At 31.2% G+C, this 19,783-nt stretch overlaps 1 protein-coding gene across 1 annotated transcript in view; it reads right to left on the reverse strand.

Annotated features, from left to right (window-relative positions):
* Positions 1-19,783, reverse strand: part of LOC136984942 (phospholipid-transporting ATPase ABCA3-like) — a 90,784-nt gene that overhangs the window by 34,486 nt on the left and 36,515 nt on the right. The window contains 6 exon segments of the mRNA XM_067282087.1: positions 134-289; positions 3,534-3,688; positions 4,494-4,623; positions 13,264-13,389; positions 16,213-16,397; positions 17,451-17,642. Coding sequence (XP_067138188.1) covers positions 134-289; positions 3,534-3,688; positions 4,494-4,623; positions 13,264-13,389; positions 16,213-16,397; positions 17,451-17,642 — 944 coding nt within the window.

Below are 19,783 nucleotides of genomic sequence, written 5' to 3' on the forward strand. Positions count from 1 at the left end.
AAAAAAATGCTTTTTTCCTGAAAGTATTTTTTTATATAAAGAATTAAAATTTTAAGTTGTATGATTATTAGTGGTTAATTTATAATATAAAAATCAAATAAGTAGATAGCTGTTGCCAAAAATGTTAACATACTCTTGAACCCCCGATGATTGCGATTCCTAATGACAATTTACGTTTCATTCCTCCCGACAGATCTTTCGACAAAGCATTTTGCTTGTCTGAAAGTTGAAGAAGAGATAATATTTTTGCTATTTCTTCTTCCATTTCTGACCAAGGCAGACTCTTAAGCTGAAATTAACAAAAATATATCTAAATTAATTATGATGTAATTAATGATTAATATAATAGTACATTAGTTATGATCAATGACTATATTTATCTAAAATATACAAACATTGAATTAATATATATTAATATAAATTAATTATATATATTGCTATTTCTTCTTCCATTTCTGACCAAGGCAGACTCTTAAGCTGAAATTAACAAAAATATATCTAAATTAATTTGATGTAATTAATGATTAAAAATAGTGGACATTAGTTTGATCAATGACTGATTTTATCTAAAATAACAAACAGAAATATAATATTTTTTAATATGAAATTACACTTAAAAATTTGTATAATTGTAGAACTAAAAATAATATAATTTTGTACTTTGTTGAATAAAATTTCTTAAAATGTTTCTAACTTTTATAAGTTTACTCTTATGTAAATGTGATGATGCTTGTATGGTAGCAGTTCCAGCAGAGAAGTGACCCCGTAAAGAGAATTAAAAACTCCAGATTTCGATAGTAGTCTAAGAGAAAGATATGTTGGAGTTATGTCTACTTTGTCATTTTAAGCAACTTTATCAAATGTTAGACTTACAATTATATAATTTTACATAATTAAAAAAATGTCTGTTTTACAATTTTTAACTATTTAATATTTAATTACTTTTTATATTTATTAATTCAAACCAAAATTCAGTCATTGACAAACACTGCACATATTTTCAGTGCAATTAGAACCAATGCAATCAAAACCAGAGTTGAAAAATCATCAACAAATTCAGATTGCAGATTGTGCAAAGCAGCAGCAGAAACAGAAGACCATGGACTCAGTTCATGCAAAGATTGCACTAACTGAATATAAACAATGGTATAACAATTGCTAAAATGATTTACTGAAACATCTGTAAATTTAGCATCTTTCATTAGCTAAGAATTGGTTAGAACATACTTTGAAAAGTAGTCAAAAATGGGCTGGTTAAAATACTATAAGATTTTTTAACCCAAACTGACAAAATACTGGCACATAATACACCAAAATTGTCAGTGGTGAAAAGAAAAAAGTGGGATAATCAATGTAGAAATATCTGTGACAGTTGAGTCGAAAACAGAACTGGAAAAGATCGCAAAACACCAAGATCTAAAAACTGAATTGAAAAGATTATGGTACAGACTAGCAGTTGTGGTTCCAGTGGTCATCAGTACACTGGATGCCATTCCAATAAACCTTGGATGCACTTGGAAATCTGCATGTTGACAAAATTTCCAACTGTCAGCTACAAAAAGCCACACTGCTAAGATCTATACACATATTATGCTGATATATTACAATATTCCAGGTTCTTGGGAAGAACCTAAAGATATATGTTGACCAATATGAGCTGATGAACTGGTGGCTGTGATTTCACAATGTTGATGAATATATGATAATACCAACAACAACAATAATTATATTATAATCAACATCATCATCACAAATGCTACTACATGCTGAAAAAATATTACTGCATTTACCTGAATGTAAGATGCACTTTTTCAGATTTTAGTATCTCTGAAAATAGGGTGTGTTCTAGATTCAATGTAAGTAACAATCTGTAGTGCCATTCATTTTATTTCTCTGTCACTAATTCTGTAGTATCATTTTAATAATTTTATTACACCAATATTCATAATAGAAAATATTTAAAAGGTCAACTTAGCTATATTAATCTATTATACTAACAATGTAAGTACTTGGATATGCAGTGTGTAAAGGTCGCTTTTAACGTCCTGGTCGAAAAGCCACACGACAGAGATAATTAGTCCCACCTGGCGCTGGGGCCATAAACGGCCGGAAGGATCAAAGGAGTAGCGTCTCCGCTTAAGGGTCATGTGTTGGCCACGTGCCGGCCGGCTTGGGAAAAAAAATGTAAATAAAGCACGGACGCAAATGTAAGCTACGTCGGCGGGAAATAGGGCGGACGTCTTTGAAAGCTCTAAGAAAGGGAAGGAACTGATTGGTCGCAGGAGGTAGTAGCAGGATCCCTTAAATTGGTAGGGTGGCGAGAAAAACAGGGAGAAAGGGCGAGAGACCGGATACGTGGTGATCTCTGACACTAGGTAAGCCTTTGAGGTGTATAGAGAGAGCATTCTCCTCTTGGAAAGTCCTCCGGAAAAAGGTTAGTGTAGAGACGGACGGCCACGCGGTTGAGCCATCTCCGGAAAAGCGACTTGAGTTCCCCGGACAGACAAGCCGACATGCGACATCACAGCTTTGTTACATTAGCGTATGTAATGTTGTTGAACATTGTACAGACTTTGTAAATATTTGTAGTGTAAATAAACTGTATATAACTACTTGTTGAGTGTGGAGGTGTAGCTTTCCTCAAACCATCTAACAGATATTCTCGAGTCGTAAAGAACAACTCGAGACGGAACATTCGTAAAGATCGTGACGGATAATAAGGATCTTCACTCAGTGGTCTTTTAAGTAACATTGCATTTTCTGTTTTTTTAATTGGTGCCAAGTATAATTGTATGTGAACATCAAATCCAATGTCAATTAACTTAGTTTACTAAACTAAAACTACACAAATGTGATGACTAAAACTAATACCCAGGAATGCAACTAAATAGCATTTTCAAACTGTCCACCACTGTTACTATTTTTCTCTGTCTGATTCTTTATTTTTTTTTTTTGCATTGTTTGATGCAAGTATTCCTGTCAGAGAAAAATAGCAAGATATGTAAGCAACAGAGAGCATGAATCCTTGGAGGAAAGTTTGGAAGCAGTGGAATGATTTGAAACTCAAATGAAGACAATTATGTTAGAGTTGATTTTCAATTTTGTTATTAAAACAGCATAAGCGTTGATTCAGAAGAACCTAACATGGCCAGTGAAAAGGTTTCCAATTTCAATACCACAGAGGACAAACTTCAAAAATGTTCAGTATTTATTACTTTACATGTAATAAATACTGAACATTTCTGTTGACAACATGAGACAAATTTATATTTGTTTCAACTATTAAATAAGTTTAATTATATGAAACTGATTTAGTTTCTATTGAAAAATCTATATGAAAATAATGCATCAATATTTAAAGTAATCACAATTGGTTTGCATTCTATGAAATAAAAACTGAAATAAATTCATCTTCAACAGATATTTAGTAATTTAAAAAATACTTTACCCATTAAAAATATTTGAAATTTTTTAAATTTTGCATTATGCTTTAATAGCGACTAAAATATTTTAATACTTTATTGAATACTTACACCACCAAAAAATTTTAAATGTTCTTTTACAGTAAGATTATCATAAAGAACATTATGTTGAGGACAAAGTCCAAGAGACTTTCGAGCACTAGTTGTTTCAGTTAAGATATTATAGCCATTGACTATAACTGTTCCTGAAGTGGGAGGAAACATTCCTGAAAATAAAAACATTTTAATTTTTTTTTTGTGTAATCATCTGTAGTATCGTTGTCATATAAATTAATTAAAATTTTACTGTAAACATGTTACTGAATATTTATGTAGTATTAAAACACAATTTACTGTTTAAAAATACAAATAGTTTGATATTGCAAGTGAACTTACCAACCATTTTAGTCAACTTAAAATTTAAAAAGAAAAGTAAATACTGTATATTTGACCAATGTAAAAGGAAGGTCAAGACACAGCTTGATGTAAAATATGATGATTTCGATTTTGTGGTGTATTAGACTTAAAAAAGAAGATAAAGAATATACCAAAATAAAAACACCATCAAGAACAAAATATCATACAATAGTGTATGTGAGGTAGAATTAACTTTTAAAATTTAAAACAGTGTTTGGTAATTTAACATCAATTTTTATGAATGTCTTTTATAATTGTTTACATAGGTGATATAAATGTTGGTTTATCTGTATATTGTATTCTCATTTATTAGATTCTTTTATATATATTTTAATTATAATACCAAACTGTCAAAATGTATATTTCTAACCTGGCTGAAGAGGGCTGTTATAAGAAAAGCCAAAATACATTCTAGAATATCATGCATTAATGAGTAAGAATTGGAAAGGTGTGTGATGAGTCTGGAATTATAATAATGAGGCCAACAGACTTGTAGTTATTTACTCCTAATTAAAATTTTTATTATTCATATCAAAAATATTTTGAATTAAATAAATATGTTAAATAAATAAGAACTTTTATAATTTGCATAAAATAATGACTTCTCTGAAATACCTGTAAGGATACTCATTGTAGTTGTTTTTCCAGCACCATTATGTCCTAATAATACAGTGATTTGGCCTGGATATAAATTTAAAGTGACATCATTTACTGCATACTTGTCAACATTTCCAACTTTAAATTTCTGAAATTATAAACAAATAATTATATTTATGGTTTTATTATTTAAAGGTCTACTAGGACAGATCATATTACTAGTATTTTTATATCAGTGTCCAAGTGCTGCAAAATGAGGAAATGTATCCAGAGAAAAAAGAAAAAAATCTTTATTGTTGGCCTGATTTACCTGTACACAATTTACACACTTTGTGTTTTGGACCATTTGGTCCCTCAGCAGGTTTACCGCAACCATGTGCCAAAAACAAGATTTAAAAATGGGTTACAATAATGCTACAATAATTCACTATACAATAATACTATTAAAATGACTTACATTATTATGGTCTGTAATAACATCGAATATAAAAATAACAACATAAAAATCCATATTATGTCTTTGATCTTGTATATATAAATCAACAATTTTAAGAGATATATATTTAAAAGAGGATTGTGAAAACATTTTCCTAAAACCATATCCAACACCTCCCTTTGCCTGGACCATTATCGTATTTCTAAGTACGTTTCCTTTACAAAAAGAAAATTGAAAATATGTATAAAGGGAACACATTCGTGCTATTAAAGGTAATTATGCATATTCTGTTCAAGTTTTTAATGCTTTAGGGACAAAGAACTAGATTTTATCACTTTAGTATAACACTTTTATTTAGCACATGTCTTCTTTTACACACAAAGGAAAAAAGGGGTCAGCTACAACAAAGGGTTCTGTTTTTATACATAGAACCAGAGCGCCATCTGTGGGGAAATACCCACAACACAAATAGCAGAATTAAAGAACATTAAAATTACCTAGATCACAACAGTAACAATGATAATAATAACAGTAGCAACAACAACAACAATAATAATTATTATTCCCCTTTTTTACTATCTTAACACTTTCCCCTAATTTTAGAGTTTTTTAATTCTTCAGTTGACTATTGCTGATATTTGTGTCTCAAATTTAGTCTTACCAAGGGGTTTAGTGAGTGCATCTGCAATCTGAGCTTCAGTGGGACAAAACTTCACATCCACCTCACCACTCAGAAACTTTTCATGAATGAAGTGATAGCGTACATCAATGTGCTTGCTGCGTCTGTTTATTATTCCAGTCTTTATTAAATGGATTGAGCTCTGATTATCTATGTTTAATTCAACTTTTACTTCCCTGCATATAAGTTCTTGGATGAGGGATTTTAGGTATAGCACTTCTTTGCAGCAGTCTGCAGCTGCAATGTACTCAGCTTCCGTGGATGATAATGCAACAATAGGTTGACGCCTTGAGCACCAGCTGATTGGTCCTCCTGCATACATTACTACAAATCCAGTAGTGCTTCTTCTTGTTTCATCATCTCCAGCATAATCAGCATCACAAAAGGCTTTAATTGTTTCTGCATCATGTTCTCGATTATATTGTATTCCCTTTTCTGTTGTCCCTATCAAATATTTCATTATTCTTTTTAAAGCAATTACATCTTCCTTTGTGGGATTTTCAATGTATCTACTTGCTATGTTAACTGAATGAGCAATGTCAGGACGTGTTCTGGTAGCAAGATAGAGCAAACTTCCAACAGCTTCTCTGTATGGGAACTTCTTTTCTGGTTCTATGCCTCTATCAATATTTTTCAATCCTGGAGTGTTCACTATTTTTGCATTTTCCATGTTGAATTTTTCCAGTGTTGTTTTTAAGTATTTGGTCTGAGTCAGTCTTATTCCATGTTCATTTTTATGTATTTCCATTCCCAGAAAGGTTGTTGGATCATCGTCTTTTTTAATTTCAAATTCTTCTTCAAGACTTTTCACTAGGTCTCTTAACTCAGAGATGTCTTTTCCTATTACTATTCCATCATCAACATATATTGCTAATATAATAGAACCATTGTTATTCTTAAAGATGCATTTTTCTGTAGTTATTGGCATCAATCCTTTAGTTTTCATAACTGAGGTAAATTTTCTGTTCCAAGTTACAGGTGCTTGTTTGAGACCATACAATGCTTTGTTCAACTTGCAGATCTTTCCTCGTTCATTATAGCCTTGAGGTACTTTCATAAATACCTCTTCACGAATTTCACCATACAGGAAAGCAGTCTTGACATCAAATTTGATCATTGAGTAATTTTTCTGGGCTGCTAATGCAAAGATAACTCTGAGAGAGCTCGCATTCACTACAGGACTAAATATTTCTTCAATATCTAGAGTGTTCTTTTGCTCACACCCTCGAACTACTAACCTTGCTTTGTATCGTCCATCTTCTTTTTGTCTAAATATCCATTTGTTTGTTAAGATTCGTTTTCCTTTGGCTTCATTTTCATTAACTAGTTCCCAAGTATTGTTTTTATTTAGCGATTCCTTTTCTTCCTTGATTGCTGCAATCCATTTTTCTTTTTCATCTCCAGCAATTGCTTCTTGATACGTCATCAGAACATAATCATGATACTTGCTGGGAATTTTTCTTACTCTTTTTGTCTTGCTCTCTTCAACTTCTATTTGTTCAGGGATTTCCTCTTCAATTTCATCATCTTCTGTCGGTTCTTGCGTTTCCTGCACTTCCTCTGTATCTTGTCCTTCTTTATTTTCTGCTTCCTCCCTTAATCTTATGTACACCTCTTTATTTTTTTCTTCGGCTCTTTCTCTTCTGTGTTCATTAAACACTACATCTCTAGCAATAATTACTTTCTCTTTCTCTGGATCCCACAGACGGAAACCATTTGGAGCATATCCTATGAAAATCAGTCTTTTACTCCTAGACTCGAGTTTTTTTATGTGTCCTAGCACTTTGGCGTAAGCTTCACAACCAAATACTTTTATGTTTGACACATCTGGCCTTCTTTTATACCATTTTTCAGCAGGTGTCACTTCTACTGTGTCTGAATGGCAACGATTAAGAAGATAAGCTGAGCTTCTAACAGCCTCTCCCCAGAGCCTCTCTTCAGCCCCTGATTCATACAGTAGTGCTCTGGCTTTCTCCATAATCGTTCGATTGAGCCTTTCCGATTTTCCATTCTGTTGAGGGGTATGGGGAATGCTGTAGTCAAGGACAATTCCTTTGTTTTTGCACCAATTCTTAAACTCATTACTGGAGTATTCTCCTCCATTGTCACATCTCAATTTTGACACTTTTAGATTTTGAAGAGCTTCTGCTTCCAGTACAAATTCTTTAATGTATTCAGAGGCTTCAAATTTGTTTTTTAGTAGATATATCACTGCATAATGGGTGTAGTCATCCATAATCGTTAAGAAGTATTTCTTTTCATCCCATGTTTCTGGTTCTACAGGGCCACACACATCAGTATGCAGGATTTGCAGAGCTCGTTCTGCCCTTTGTCTTTCCTTAACAAAAGGTAGTCGCGTTTGTTTGGCTTTGATGCAAGTTTGGCATGTATGATCCAGTTCCTCGCAATCTCTCCCTGATATGTTCATTCCATTGACTAGGTTAATCGTTTTCTTTATGCTGCTAATTCCAGGATGTCCCAATCTTGCATGCCAAAGTTGAGCTTCAGTTTTTTTTGGTATACTTCTGTTACTGTTTGCTTTAGTCTTGCTTTGGACTATCATAGAGCTATCCTTACTTGTCGTTTTTAGGGCAACTGTGTAAAGTCCATTTTCCTGCTTTACACCTTCACAGATAATATCATCATCTTTTGTGATGATAACTTTATCTTTAGTAAATGTGACTTCACCATCATTTTCAGTGACAGCATTAACTGACAACAAGTCTGCACATAAATCAGGCACATATAATGTCTTTTCGAGTATAAAGTCTTCACCTTCAATTCTTCCTACTCCATATGCCTTCATTGATTCACAGTCCTTTGCTACCATCACACTTTGTGTATTTCTGGAAAAACCTTCCAACAAAGAGATGTCATTTGTCATGTGTGTTGTACAACCTGAATCAACCACAAATTCTTTATCTCTTAGGATTCTATTTGACTGTGCTAAGAAGGACACTTTCTCTTGGCTACTTCTTCTGTTGAATGTATTATGATCAATTTTAGGTCTAAAATAACAGTCCTCTTCAGCATGGTTGTTCTTCTTACACACACCACACCACTTAGATCTTGCCCTGAAGTAACAGTCTTTGTCAGTGTGGTTACCTTTTTTACATATTTTGCATGTTATTTGTGATCTGGTTTTGTTAGGACAATTTATCACTTGGTGGCCTTTAGCATTACAAATAAAACATCCTTTCTGCGAGAGAGGTCGTCGTTTCGGGCAGGATTGAGAGAGATGAGATATACTTTTGCAGACAAAGCATCTTTTTTCTGTTGATTTGAAGGCAACAGCATCTAAAATTTCATTATGTTTTAATTTCTTTTCTTCTGCCATCAATCTTGCTGTTAAATTTGTCAGGGTTCTTTCTTCAGATGGGGTCGATTCCCAGGCTGTTCCAAAGTATTTGAAATGGTCCGGCAATGTTGATAAAATTTTTGAAACTATCATTTGATCATCTATTTGCTGATTTACAGACTTTAATCTAAAAGCAAGATTTTCAAGATTGCTTATATGTAAAGCGATATCAGTTCCTCTTTCATAAGTATATGAGAAGAATTGTTGCATGAGCTGGCACTTCTCTTGTTCAGTGTCTCTACCGAACAATAAACACAGTTTCTCAAACATCTCTTTTGCTGTGGAACAGTTTATGATATGCATAAGTAGTTTTTTACTAATTGTAGTAATTATAATCTTCTGAGCACTTGCATCTTTTTTCAACCAATTTGACTTTTCTTCAAGTTTTTGATCTTCAAATTTTACATCCCCTGATACTATACTGTAGAGCCCATTTGCTTTAAACAAAATAGTTATTTGGAATTTCCATACCTGGAAGTCAGAAACATCAGCCAGCTTTTCAATGTGTGTAATGTCTTCAACATTCATGCTTGCTCCTGCCATTTCTTTTTTCAATTATTTTACTTTTTCTTTTTCTTCCTTCTTCCTTTCTTTCCTTTTTTTTTCTTCAGCAAGAGAAACCTGGGCCCATAACCTGTTCAAGTTTTTAATGCTTTAGGGACAAAGAACTAGATTTTATCACTTTAGTATAACACTTTTATTTAGCACATGTCTTCTTTTACACACAAAGGAAAAAAGGGGTCAGCTACAACAAAGGGTTCTGTTTTTATACATAGAACCAGAGCGCCATCTGTGGGGAAATACCCACAACACAAATAGCAGAATTAAAGAACATTAAAATTACCTAGATCACAACAGTAACAATGATAATAATAACAGTAGCAACAACAACAACAATAATAATTATTATTCCCCTTTTTTACTATCTTAACATATTCGGCAGTGGCTGAACACTGGAATACAAATGGATGCAAAATAGATTTAAATACAGTCAAAACAAAGAGAAAAGAAAACAATTATAAAAGGCAACTATATTAACGTATGTACATTAAAAGAAAAAGCAATAGAATTAACAACTTGGGGATGAGAAATCCACCAATTGTGGGACAGTATTATCGACAGGAGTGGTGAGTTTACACATTTATAGAGGAAACATACTTAGAAATATGATAATGGTTCAGGCAAAGGGAGGTGTTGGATATGTTGGTTTTAAGAAAATGTTTTCACAATCCTTTTTTAAATATATATCTTTTAAAATTGTTGATTTATATATACAAGATCAAAGACATAATATGGATTTTTATGTTGTTATTTTTATATTTGATGTTATTACAGACCATAATAATGTAAGTCAGATTACAGATCAAAATAATGTAATGTAAATTTAATAGTATTATTGTATGGTGAATTATTGTAACCCCTTTTTAAATCTTGTTTTTAGCACATGGTGGCAGTAAACCTGCTGATGAGGGACCAAATGGTCCAGAACACAAACAAGTAAGTAAATTGTGTACAGGTAAATCAGGCCAACAATACAGATTTTCTTTTTTCTCTGGATACATTTCCTAGTTTTGCAGCACTTGGACACTGGTATAAAAATCTTAGTAATAAGATCTGTCCTAGTAGACATTTAAATAGTAAAATTGCATAATAAGGACACAAAGGCTTAGGAATAAATTATATTTATGGTAACAAACACTTCAAAATGAGTTATGAGCTATTATAGACAATTACAACAAAGTCCAAAAATATATGTTTTTTCCAAGAGAATTGTTTTTCTTTATTAAAATGATATTTTTGGCTATTTTTAGATAACTAACCCCAGATTAACAACAGAAAAATAAGGCATTCTAACATTATATTTAAAATTTTTGTTCTACATAAATACTATAAAATTACAAGAAAATATACAATACACTAAAGTATATACACTATAATATATAGGAAAGTTATTAAACAACAGGAGTTTTAATCTAAAATTTGTGAAGACATGCAGTGTGAAAAATCTTATTGTGGGATACAAAATGATTTTTTAGCAATATGCCATAAGTACATGTACTGTACATACAGTGTCTCAAAACTGATATCATACACAAAGGTGAAACAAACCAATATCCAGCACAAAAATGTAAGACAGCTATTGTTTTCACTCATGTTAACTGGGCACCTTCAGAGTAAGGGCTGTTTCACACTATGACCAACTGAACAGACCAAGTCGTGTTGCCATGGCAACAACAGTCGGTCGACCGACTGGTCGTTCCATTCGGACAGGTTTAAAAAGTTAAATATTTGTAGTTGGGTCAGAGCAGTTGGTTAGCTACAGCCAATGAGAGCTTCGAAGCTATAACCAATTAGAGTTTAGATTTATCTGAAGTTAGAAAATGGCGGAAGGTACAGTTTTCTCAGAAGCTTTAATAAACAAAGTCAGAAAATATCTGTGGCTTTATGATATTCGGCGAGCCGATTATAAAAACAACATTAAAAAAATAATTCTTGGACGGAGATTTCCAAGAAACTAAACGTTGAAGGTATGTGATTGACTATAAAACATTCCACTGGATATTGTTGCCAAAGATATGGCCTGACAATAAATTGTAACATATTCAGAACTGCAATTTCTGGATACGAATGAAATATGTTTTAAAACAATTCGAAATGCATGATTGCTTTCCATGATGGCCATGTTTTCTCTGTTTAAATTGAAAAACTTACCATGATTGGATAGTGTTTTGATCTGTAACATGCGTTCCAATTGGTCCTTACGAGTCGGCCACCGACATAATCGTACTCAGTGTGAATGCTTTTACTACTAGTCAGTCTGATTATAGGATTGGTCGGATCAGACCGGTCGGTCGAGTCGATCATAGTGTGAAACAGCCCTAACTGACTACTGCAGCTGTTAAAACAACAAAGATTGCCATACATATTAAGAAGGGTGATGTGAGAGAGAGAAAGGGAGGGAGAGAGGCTTGGAAGTCGAAACTGTAATCTTACAGTTTCGACTTCCAAGTCAGGGGAAGGATTCTATATCTTAAAAGTTTATAGTGGCATTTTTTCTGGCGACCTTTTATATTTCTAACTGCTCCAAATGCCCAAGCTGTTTCTTGTGTGTGGTGCTATACAGGGCCGGATAAAGGGGCGGGCAAGCCGGGCGACTGCCCGGGGCACCAAATTTTGAGGGGCGCCAATATAAAAATAAAATATTTTTTTACATTCATTATTTTTTTAGATTTTATAAATTAAAATTGATCATTTTTCATGAGACATCGAAGCATTTTTTTAGCAAGCAATAAATTGTTTTTTCTTTAATAATACCAAATAAAGGTCACTTAAATTTTTTGAAAAATTTCAGAAAAAATGCCACGAAAATAACCACCAGAGGGCTTCTCACAGAAGCCAGACGTATTCGTTGTGGAATTAATTAATTTTTATTATTTTTACGTTACATACACATTTTTTACACAGTTCTTTATTGTGTAATTTTGATTTTTTGCCTTTTTTTACTATTTTTTTTATTTGCAGTAAATTTGTATATTCTTGTATAAAAGGGCGCCAAATTTTGTTTTGCCTGGGGCACTCAAAACCCTAGAACCGGCCCTGGTGCTATATACTATATATGAGGCACACATGGTCAAACTGCACATTGATATTGGGATTGGAGGCAATGGTGGCCAATGTGGCATTGGTCAATCCCTTCATGATAGAATTCCAATGTTCTTTGAGGCAAGTGTTTAAAGGGAACACTGTAGCACCTATGTATTCCAAGTTGTGGTTGGTTCTGTGATCCATAATGGGGATAGTGTATATGCCAAGTTGAAGGCACATATCTGTACAATCTTTACAAGCTGTAATCTTACATCCCTCTCTCCTTCCTTTTCTCTCTCTTATATCACCCCTCTTAACATGTGTACATCAATCTTTGTTGTTTTAACAGCTGCGGTGGTCAGTTAGCCAGAAGATGTCCATTTATCACATACTAAAATTGTTAGCTGTCTTACATTTTTGTGATGGATATTGATTTGTTTCACTTTTATTTATTAAGTGTAACCAGTTCTATGTGGTTATTATTATGATACAGTTGGGTTAAATCATTTAAAAAAAAAACAAATTACAAAATAGCATTTTTTTTAATAACATTTTTATTTATATTAAAAAAACTATTTTTCTGAAATAATATGTCATAGTTCTCTAATAATATGTATATCATATCTGAAATATGCACGCAGATTCTTTCTATAAAGTATGTAAAACAACATAGTCAATTTTTTACTAACTGCACTCCAGTAATTAATAAGTTCTAATAAATTAATACAACCTTTATTAGATGAGATATTGCTACTGATGGTGTGATAGTTATTGGTTCTTCTTCAAAGTAAGATGAAGGACAAGTCTTTACAATGGGAAAATCGGCTTCCTCGTGATAATTCGACCAGTAAGATTTCTGTAAGGAAAAACAAAATTGAATATCCTAAGAATAAATTAAATATTTCAATAATATCAAAATAATAAAAATTAGTTAGAAATCTTTTAATTTTAAATTATAGTATTTACATTTCCTAAATAGAAAATGTAAAAGCAATGATATTTTAGATCTTAAGTCAAATATTAAATCAAAATATATAATATATGAGAACTCCACTTTCAGGAATAGTACTGTCTTTTCATGAGTGTAACCTGAAGAAAATTGTTAAAACAAAACTAAAACTTGCACAATCCACCTGATAATATATCCTACATCTAGGCAGCAACTATTGCTCTACAGGTACTAGTTTGTAATTACAATTAAAAATCAGTACAAAACTCACAACTCATTCAAATTGTCTTTTTAAACATAGAAAACCTGTGGGTTACAAGAACAAAATTATGGTAATATATTGCATTTAAAATTTTTAAAGCACTTGTGCCATGGATTAAACTTGAAATTTTACAAACATCTCTTTAGTAGAAACGAATATTCTACTAAATATGAAAAAGTGCTTTAATGCATCTGTATTCACAGCTAATCAGAAACCAACTAATATAGTCCTAAATTACAATATTTAAAAACAGAGAATATAAAATACAGTATTAAAAACAGCAAGGATATGAAAATATTTTAAAAATTTACTATATGAATGAATGATAAAAAAAGAAAACAAATAAATATAAATTAATTGCAGAGTTTGCAATTACTCTGACTAAAACATAGTTCAACAAATTAACAAGTTTCAGGGTTTTATTTTAAAATATATTAATTTATCATTTTAAAACTCATTATAAAAGATTAATACAGTAGAGCATCGATTATCCGACCCCTGATTAACTGACTTATCGGTTAACCGACCGCGTTCTAGTCGGCAAATTCAAATGTCTGCTAGTGATGTGTGATGTGGCGCTACAATATTTGGTTATGTCTTGGCTACTTTAATATTATTTTTGTTAAATTTTTGCATGTTTTAGCTGGTAGCACTGGCTTGACCATGAAAGGGAGGCTAGTATTTAAACCAGGCCTAATACACTATACTAATAATGTATTTTTTCATACTTTTCGGTTATCCAACTTTTCAGTTATCCAACCAACCCCAGTCCCCAATTAAGTCGAATAATCGACGCTCTACTGTATAAAAATTTATGCTTAGAAATTAAATTAATAATACTACTTAATTTAAAGAGAAAAGAAAAAAACAATGTTAATAATAAAGTTCATCTCAAGATGAATAGAAATAATTTTTTGATGGAGACTCTTACTGATGAGAAAATAAAAGTTTAACAAATTCTAATGAATGTCATTTATCTCATTTTTCTCTCTAGTTCATATTAAAGCTTTAATAGTATCCAACCTCCATCTTATTCAAGGCTATTAAACCTTTACTATTCATCATTCTTCCAAACATTTTAATGTGACTTTTCTAAAACAGTTGTTTTTTTAATAAGTTCAATTCAATGCCTATTGGTTTTTCCTTATTTTGTTTCAAAAACAAATTTTGACTTTCTCTTTCATTGTAATTTGTCTTTATCAACTGCAATTTATCAACCTGCTGCAAGAATATTTTCTCTTTCCAATTCATTTTTCTTCATTGGTTACAATCAACTTCCAGAACCACTTTTTCTCTATTGTTGATTCTTATTTAAAACTTGTTGCAATTCTTTTTTTCTTTCGTTCATTCCTGAATAGAAGTATCAACTAATGTCATTTGACATTTAAATAATCCAAAGGTATGAATGTATATGAGATGATATGAATGGACTTGTCAATAGAAAATATGAAATCAGTTAACTTGTAGACCTATTGCAATCATTTAATTTTCAATGTTATAGATTTCAGAAAATGTTTTCAACGGCTTGATCAACTTTATACAACTAAATCTACATAGAAACATTCTAAAGCTCAGAAAATACCCATTAGTGGTCTAAATAAATACAAAAACAAAATTTTTGGATGTAAGGATTAAAATTATAATGATGAACAAATGAAACTAATGTTTTAAGTATTTATGAACAGATGTGTTGAATTCAGATACAATAATGCTATTAGAATGTTTATCAATTTTATTAAATCATAATCAATAAAATAAAATTCAATTAATTACCAGTAATTATATTAGAATTATTCTGATGAAAATTTATTCTAAATACTAGTTATTTTAAACAGCATAATTCTAGTTTACAATCTTTTACCAAGATTGCTTATATTGCAAAACTAGTAAAAATTTGATTTGCCAATATGTGTTATGATTGTACTGATGTTACAATTGTGTACCCTTTCCCAAGATAATAATGTTAATGTGATTACAAAATTTAAACTTTATTTTTTAAATATGTTTAAAACCTTGCTACATATTCAAGAAATTATAACTTGAATATGAAGCAGCAATCTTGATAAGTTAAATACATCAAATATTTTCAATGACATAATCAGGGTTGCTTGATATCAAATTTTTACACTAGAAAGCATGTTGTGTCTATCTTTCTAATAATAAAAAATAAATTTATTTAATTTTAATGAAAATATAAATTTGAAGAGTTTTTTTATTTCAATTTTTGTTAAACCTAAATATTTTTTAAAATGTTTTCAGCAATGATCTTTTAAATAAAACAAACTGCCTTATTACTTCAAATTTAAGCCACACTTATCATTCCAATTTTTAAGATGTAAAATTAGGGTGCAGCTTAAATTCAAAAGGCAGCTTAAATTTGAAGTAATACGATATTATAAATATAGTATTGACAAATCAAATATCGTATGATATTAACAATAAAAATTTAAATTTTTAAGCTGACTTACAAGAAAACAGAAGTAAGGAGATTTCGGCACACCTGGTTGCCAAGGCCAAACTGAATCCAAATACCAAATTAGAAGACTATATAAAAAGCAGGACAATAATAACATGCCAAATATATGTCCTAAACTAAAGCCATCTCCTCCTTTGTATGGTGCTTCAAATAAATTGTTCCAATGAGATCCAGTATCTAAAATAAAAAGAGAAACATTTAAGATAATTAATTTTATATATACATATAACAGTAAATTGATAACTTCATAAATATTAATTTGATTGGAAAGTAAATTTATTTTCTGTATATTCTGTTAATGGTTTAAGAATTTATATTGTTACAATAATGTATTTGTATTTTAAAAAATTTTATCATCACTGTAAACTGTTATAAAACTTTGATGAAGCTTTTAATTTCATGAATTGTTTCTGAAAATAAAAATAAAATTATCAAAAAAATAGTTTAAGCTATCAAATGATTATTAATCTGTCTTTATAATCTTTTCTTTCATACAATGCCAAATTATCAAAGATGGAAAAAGACAAAACTTCATACTTTTAACATCACTTTTGTTTTTAAAAGTTTTTCTTACACACATTTCTTAGCATTTGATTTATCTTTATAGAGTATAGGCATCTTAGCATTTGATTTATCATGATTTTACATAGACTCGGCCTATTCTGAAACTAAACTAACACACATTATAATATTGTTTTGTCATTTCATGATTTTCCTGAGTGAAGACAGTGTACAGGATGGAAAACTGCAACAAACTGCAGTAATTTAATGATTTTTGATCATTAGTTATTAGAAAGCCCAATAGTCTATTGAGCCTACTCTACTAATACTTTACTAATAGTTGTTAAGACCAATACTCTACTAATTGAGCTAACCTGATAAATGCCAATAAAGAAAAAATATTTATATGATAACAAGTCATATATACTTTTCTATTTCATCTCTCAGAAACATCTGAGACAGATACAAATAAATTAATTTGAAAATAAATGAAAGATTCTGTTTAAAGTCAATAACTAAATCCATTTCTATTATCATTGTATTATCAACAACATGTCTTCTGTATTGTCATCATATAAATTATTTAATCTTTATTAGTAATACTGATTTATTTTCCATATTATTAGTGATTTAAATTTATCACATGAGAGTTATTCTTTTTCCATTTCTAATAATTTTGCAACAAAATTTAAAAATAGGCAATTTTCAAAAGCATTTAATAGTACTTACCAAATTGTTTGAATGTGGACATTATTTTACTAGCCCAAGTGAGTGCCATATTTGGTAAAAGACAAGATAGTAATTTATCACACAGACTGACGGTTACAAAGAAATCATTATCTCCGAAAGGCATCAAAATAGTACTAGGTACAGCATAACTGGTTATCCAAAGAATAATTGTGGCTATTACAGCTAATGCAGCTACAAAGAGATAAAAAGAGAAATTAAATAATTATACTTGTGTTATTGGATAAAAACTACAATAAAAATAAATAAGTTTTGATTTAAGTAAAAACATTATCATACATTTCAAAATGATCCAAATGAATTGACTGAAATATAACTAATCAAGATTGATTAACTGAAAATTGTCAGATTTTTGTATTAATTTAACTCTTAATAATACAATCTTTCAGTTAAAAATATCTCAAATTCTGAAATATCAAATTTGAAATTTGTTATTCAATAAACAAGGCAAACAAAACCAATTTCCAGCACAAAAGTTATGAGAAAAGGATGTTTTTGATTGTGTTAATGGGCATCTTCAGGCTAACTGACCTTTGCAGTTGTTAAAACAAAACCAAACAAAAAATTCATTATTCAAGAACTTCATTTTGTTAAAGTTTCACAGGACATATAAATAACTGATATTATAAATTATAAAATGTTAATCATTTAATGTGTTTTCACTACAGAAACCACGTGCTTGCGGAGTCCACAAGTGTTTATTCTATTTATATTTCTCTCAGTGAAATGCAATTTTATACCTGTTGAAATAATTATTTAATATCATAAAATAACAAAAAATTCTGCAGTTTATGACTAGAGGCAACTGAATCCCTGTTGATAAAGGTTTTTGGTAAAGAAATGTTGGAATCAACGATCGCGATGTTTTGTAGATGTTCTGACGTAATAAAAGGTTGGTGGCGTTGTTGACCCCTCGGGGAAAGTGACCTCATTTCACTCTCCCCTTTCCAGCGCTGACCTTCCGTGAGTTAAGACCGTGTGTAATCTTTGTGCATTCTTTGTTCTTTTCTTACATAACCGGTTACGCTAGTCCAACTGCCTTTTTACCAATCTTTCCGATAAGCGCCAAGTCTAACAAGAAATACATGCATTAACAATCTTGCTTTTTGTTTATATTTTATATCTGCCTGGAAAAACATTTTACATTCAAAAAAGAAAACATCTCTGGGGAAAAAAAGGATGCAGGCAATGGTAATCCTAAATAATGTTCATGATTTAACCAGATTTTAGGAAGTTGAAAATAGAACTCATCTCCCTGTAACATTTCAAGCATACTGAATAAGATTTAGAATATCAGGATATAAGGAAAAAAACCTAAATGTTGAAAAAATTTCCATTAATTTATGAAAGTCACTAAATCTTGTAATTCTTTATATATGTTAGTTTATAAATGTGAGAACCCAGGCTAGTATTTTATGTAATTTTAGCAATCTCAATTATTTAAGTTTTGTTCGAAAGTTATTCTGTTTAAATCCATATTGATAAATACTGTGGAGGAAGTTTACAAGATTTTCTCACTGATAACACTTCCTTCATAGGTGACATATCTTCCGATAGAAAACTACTCATCAAAGAAAATATTTTGAAATATCAGAGATTGGACCAACCACCAGCTCCCTGTACACCTTTACCAAATATGGGCATTAAAATAGCAGGCCCAAGACCCAGAAAAAAAGCAAGGGAAAAAATCACAAGAGAGAGTTTGCCTGCCTGCACCCCGCCTGGTCTGGTTTCATTATGAAGTGTGTGTTTATCTCCACCATACTCCACTGCCAATCTTTTCAAACTCCCACCACTTTCCCACCAGACCTTTGCTGCTCCAACTAATGAACAATTAACTGGACTTATTGTGAACATTACCATTGCAGACTTTTCTGAATCAAAACTCATTGTAAACAAGCCTTTCACTCTTCAGAACATCAATGATCATCAAACATTACTCATCCAGGTATTTATCAACTGGCATACACAACTGTAAACACACTCTTGTATAGGCGTGCATAAGGATTTAGAAACTTCTTGTATCTCTTTTTTTTGTACCTTTTGACTCGGGAAAATAAATATTTATTTTTGCTGGCTTCATAGTGGAGTGCATTACGTCTGAGCTTTCCTGAGTTCTCTAAAATTTCCTTCGTCATCCCTTACTCCATAAAAGTCCTACATATATGGCTGTTTGCATGGTTTGAAGGTTAATGTGAGCCAAAAAGTCACAGGTGGTGTTATACCTGACGCTGGGTGCTGCAATGAAGTGTGCAATGGTATAATGGTGTAAATGCCAAAAAAAAAAAAAAAAAAAAAAACTTTTCAGGAGACAT

Source organism: Centruroides vittatus, unplaced genomic scaffold (genome assembly GCF_030686945.1).
Source record: "Centruroides vittatus isolate TY-2023 unplaced genomic scaffold, ASM3068694v2 contig_941, whole genome shotgun sequence".
NCBI classification, from domain to species: Eukaryota; Metazoa; Arthropoda; class Arachnida; order Scorpiones; family Buthidae; genus Centruroides; species Centruroides vittatus.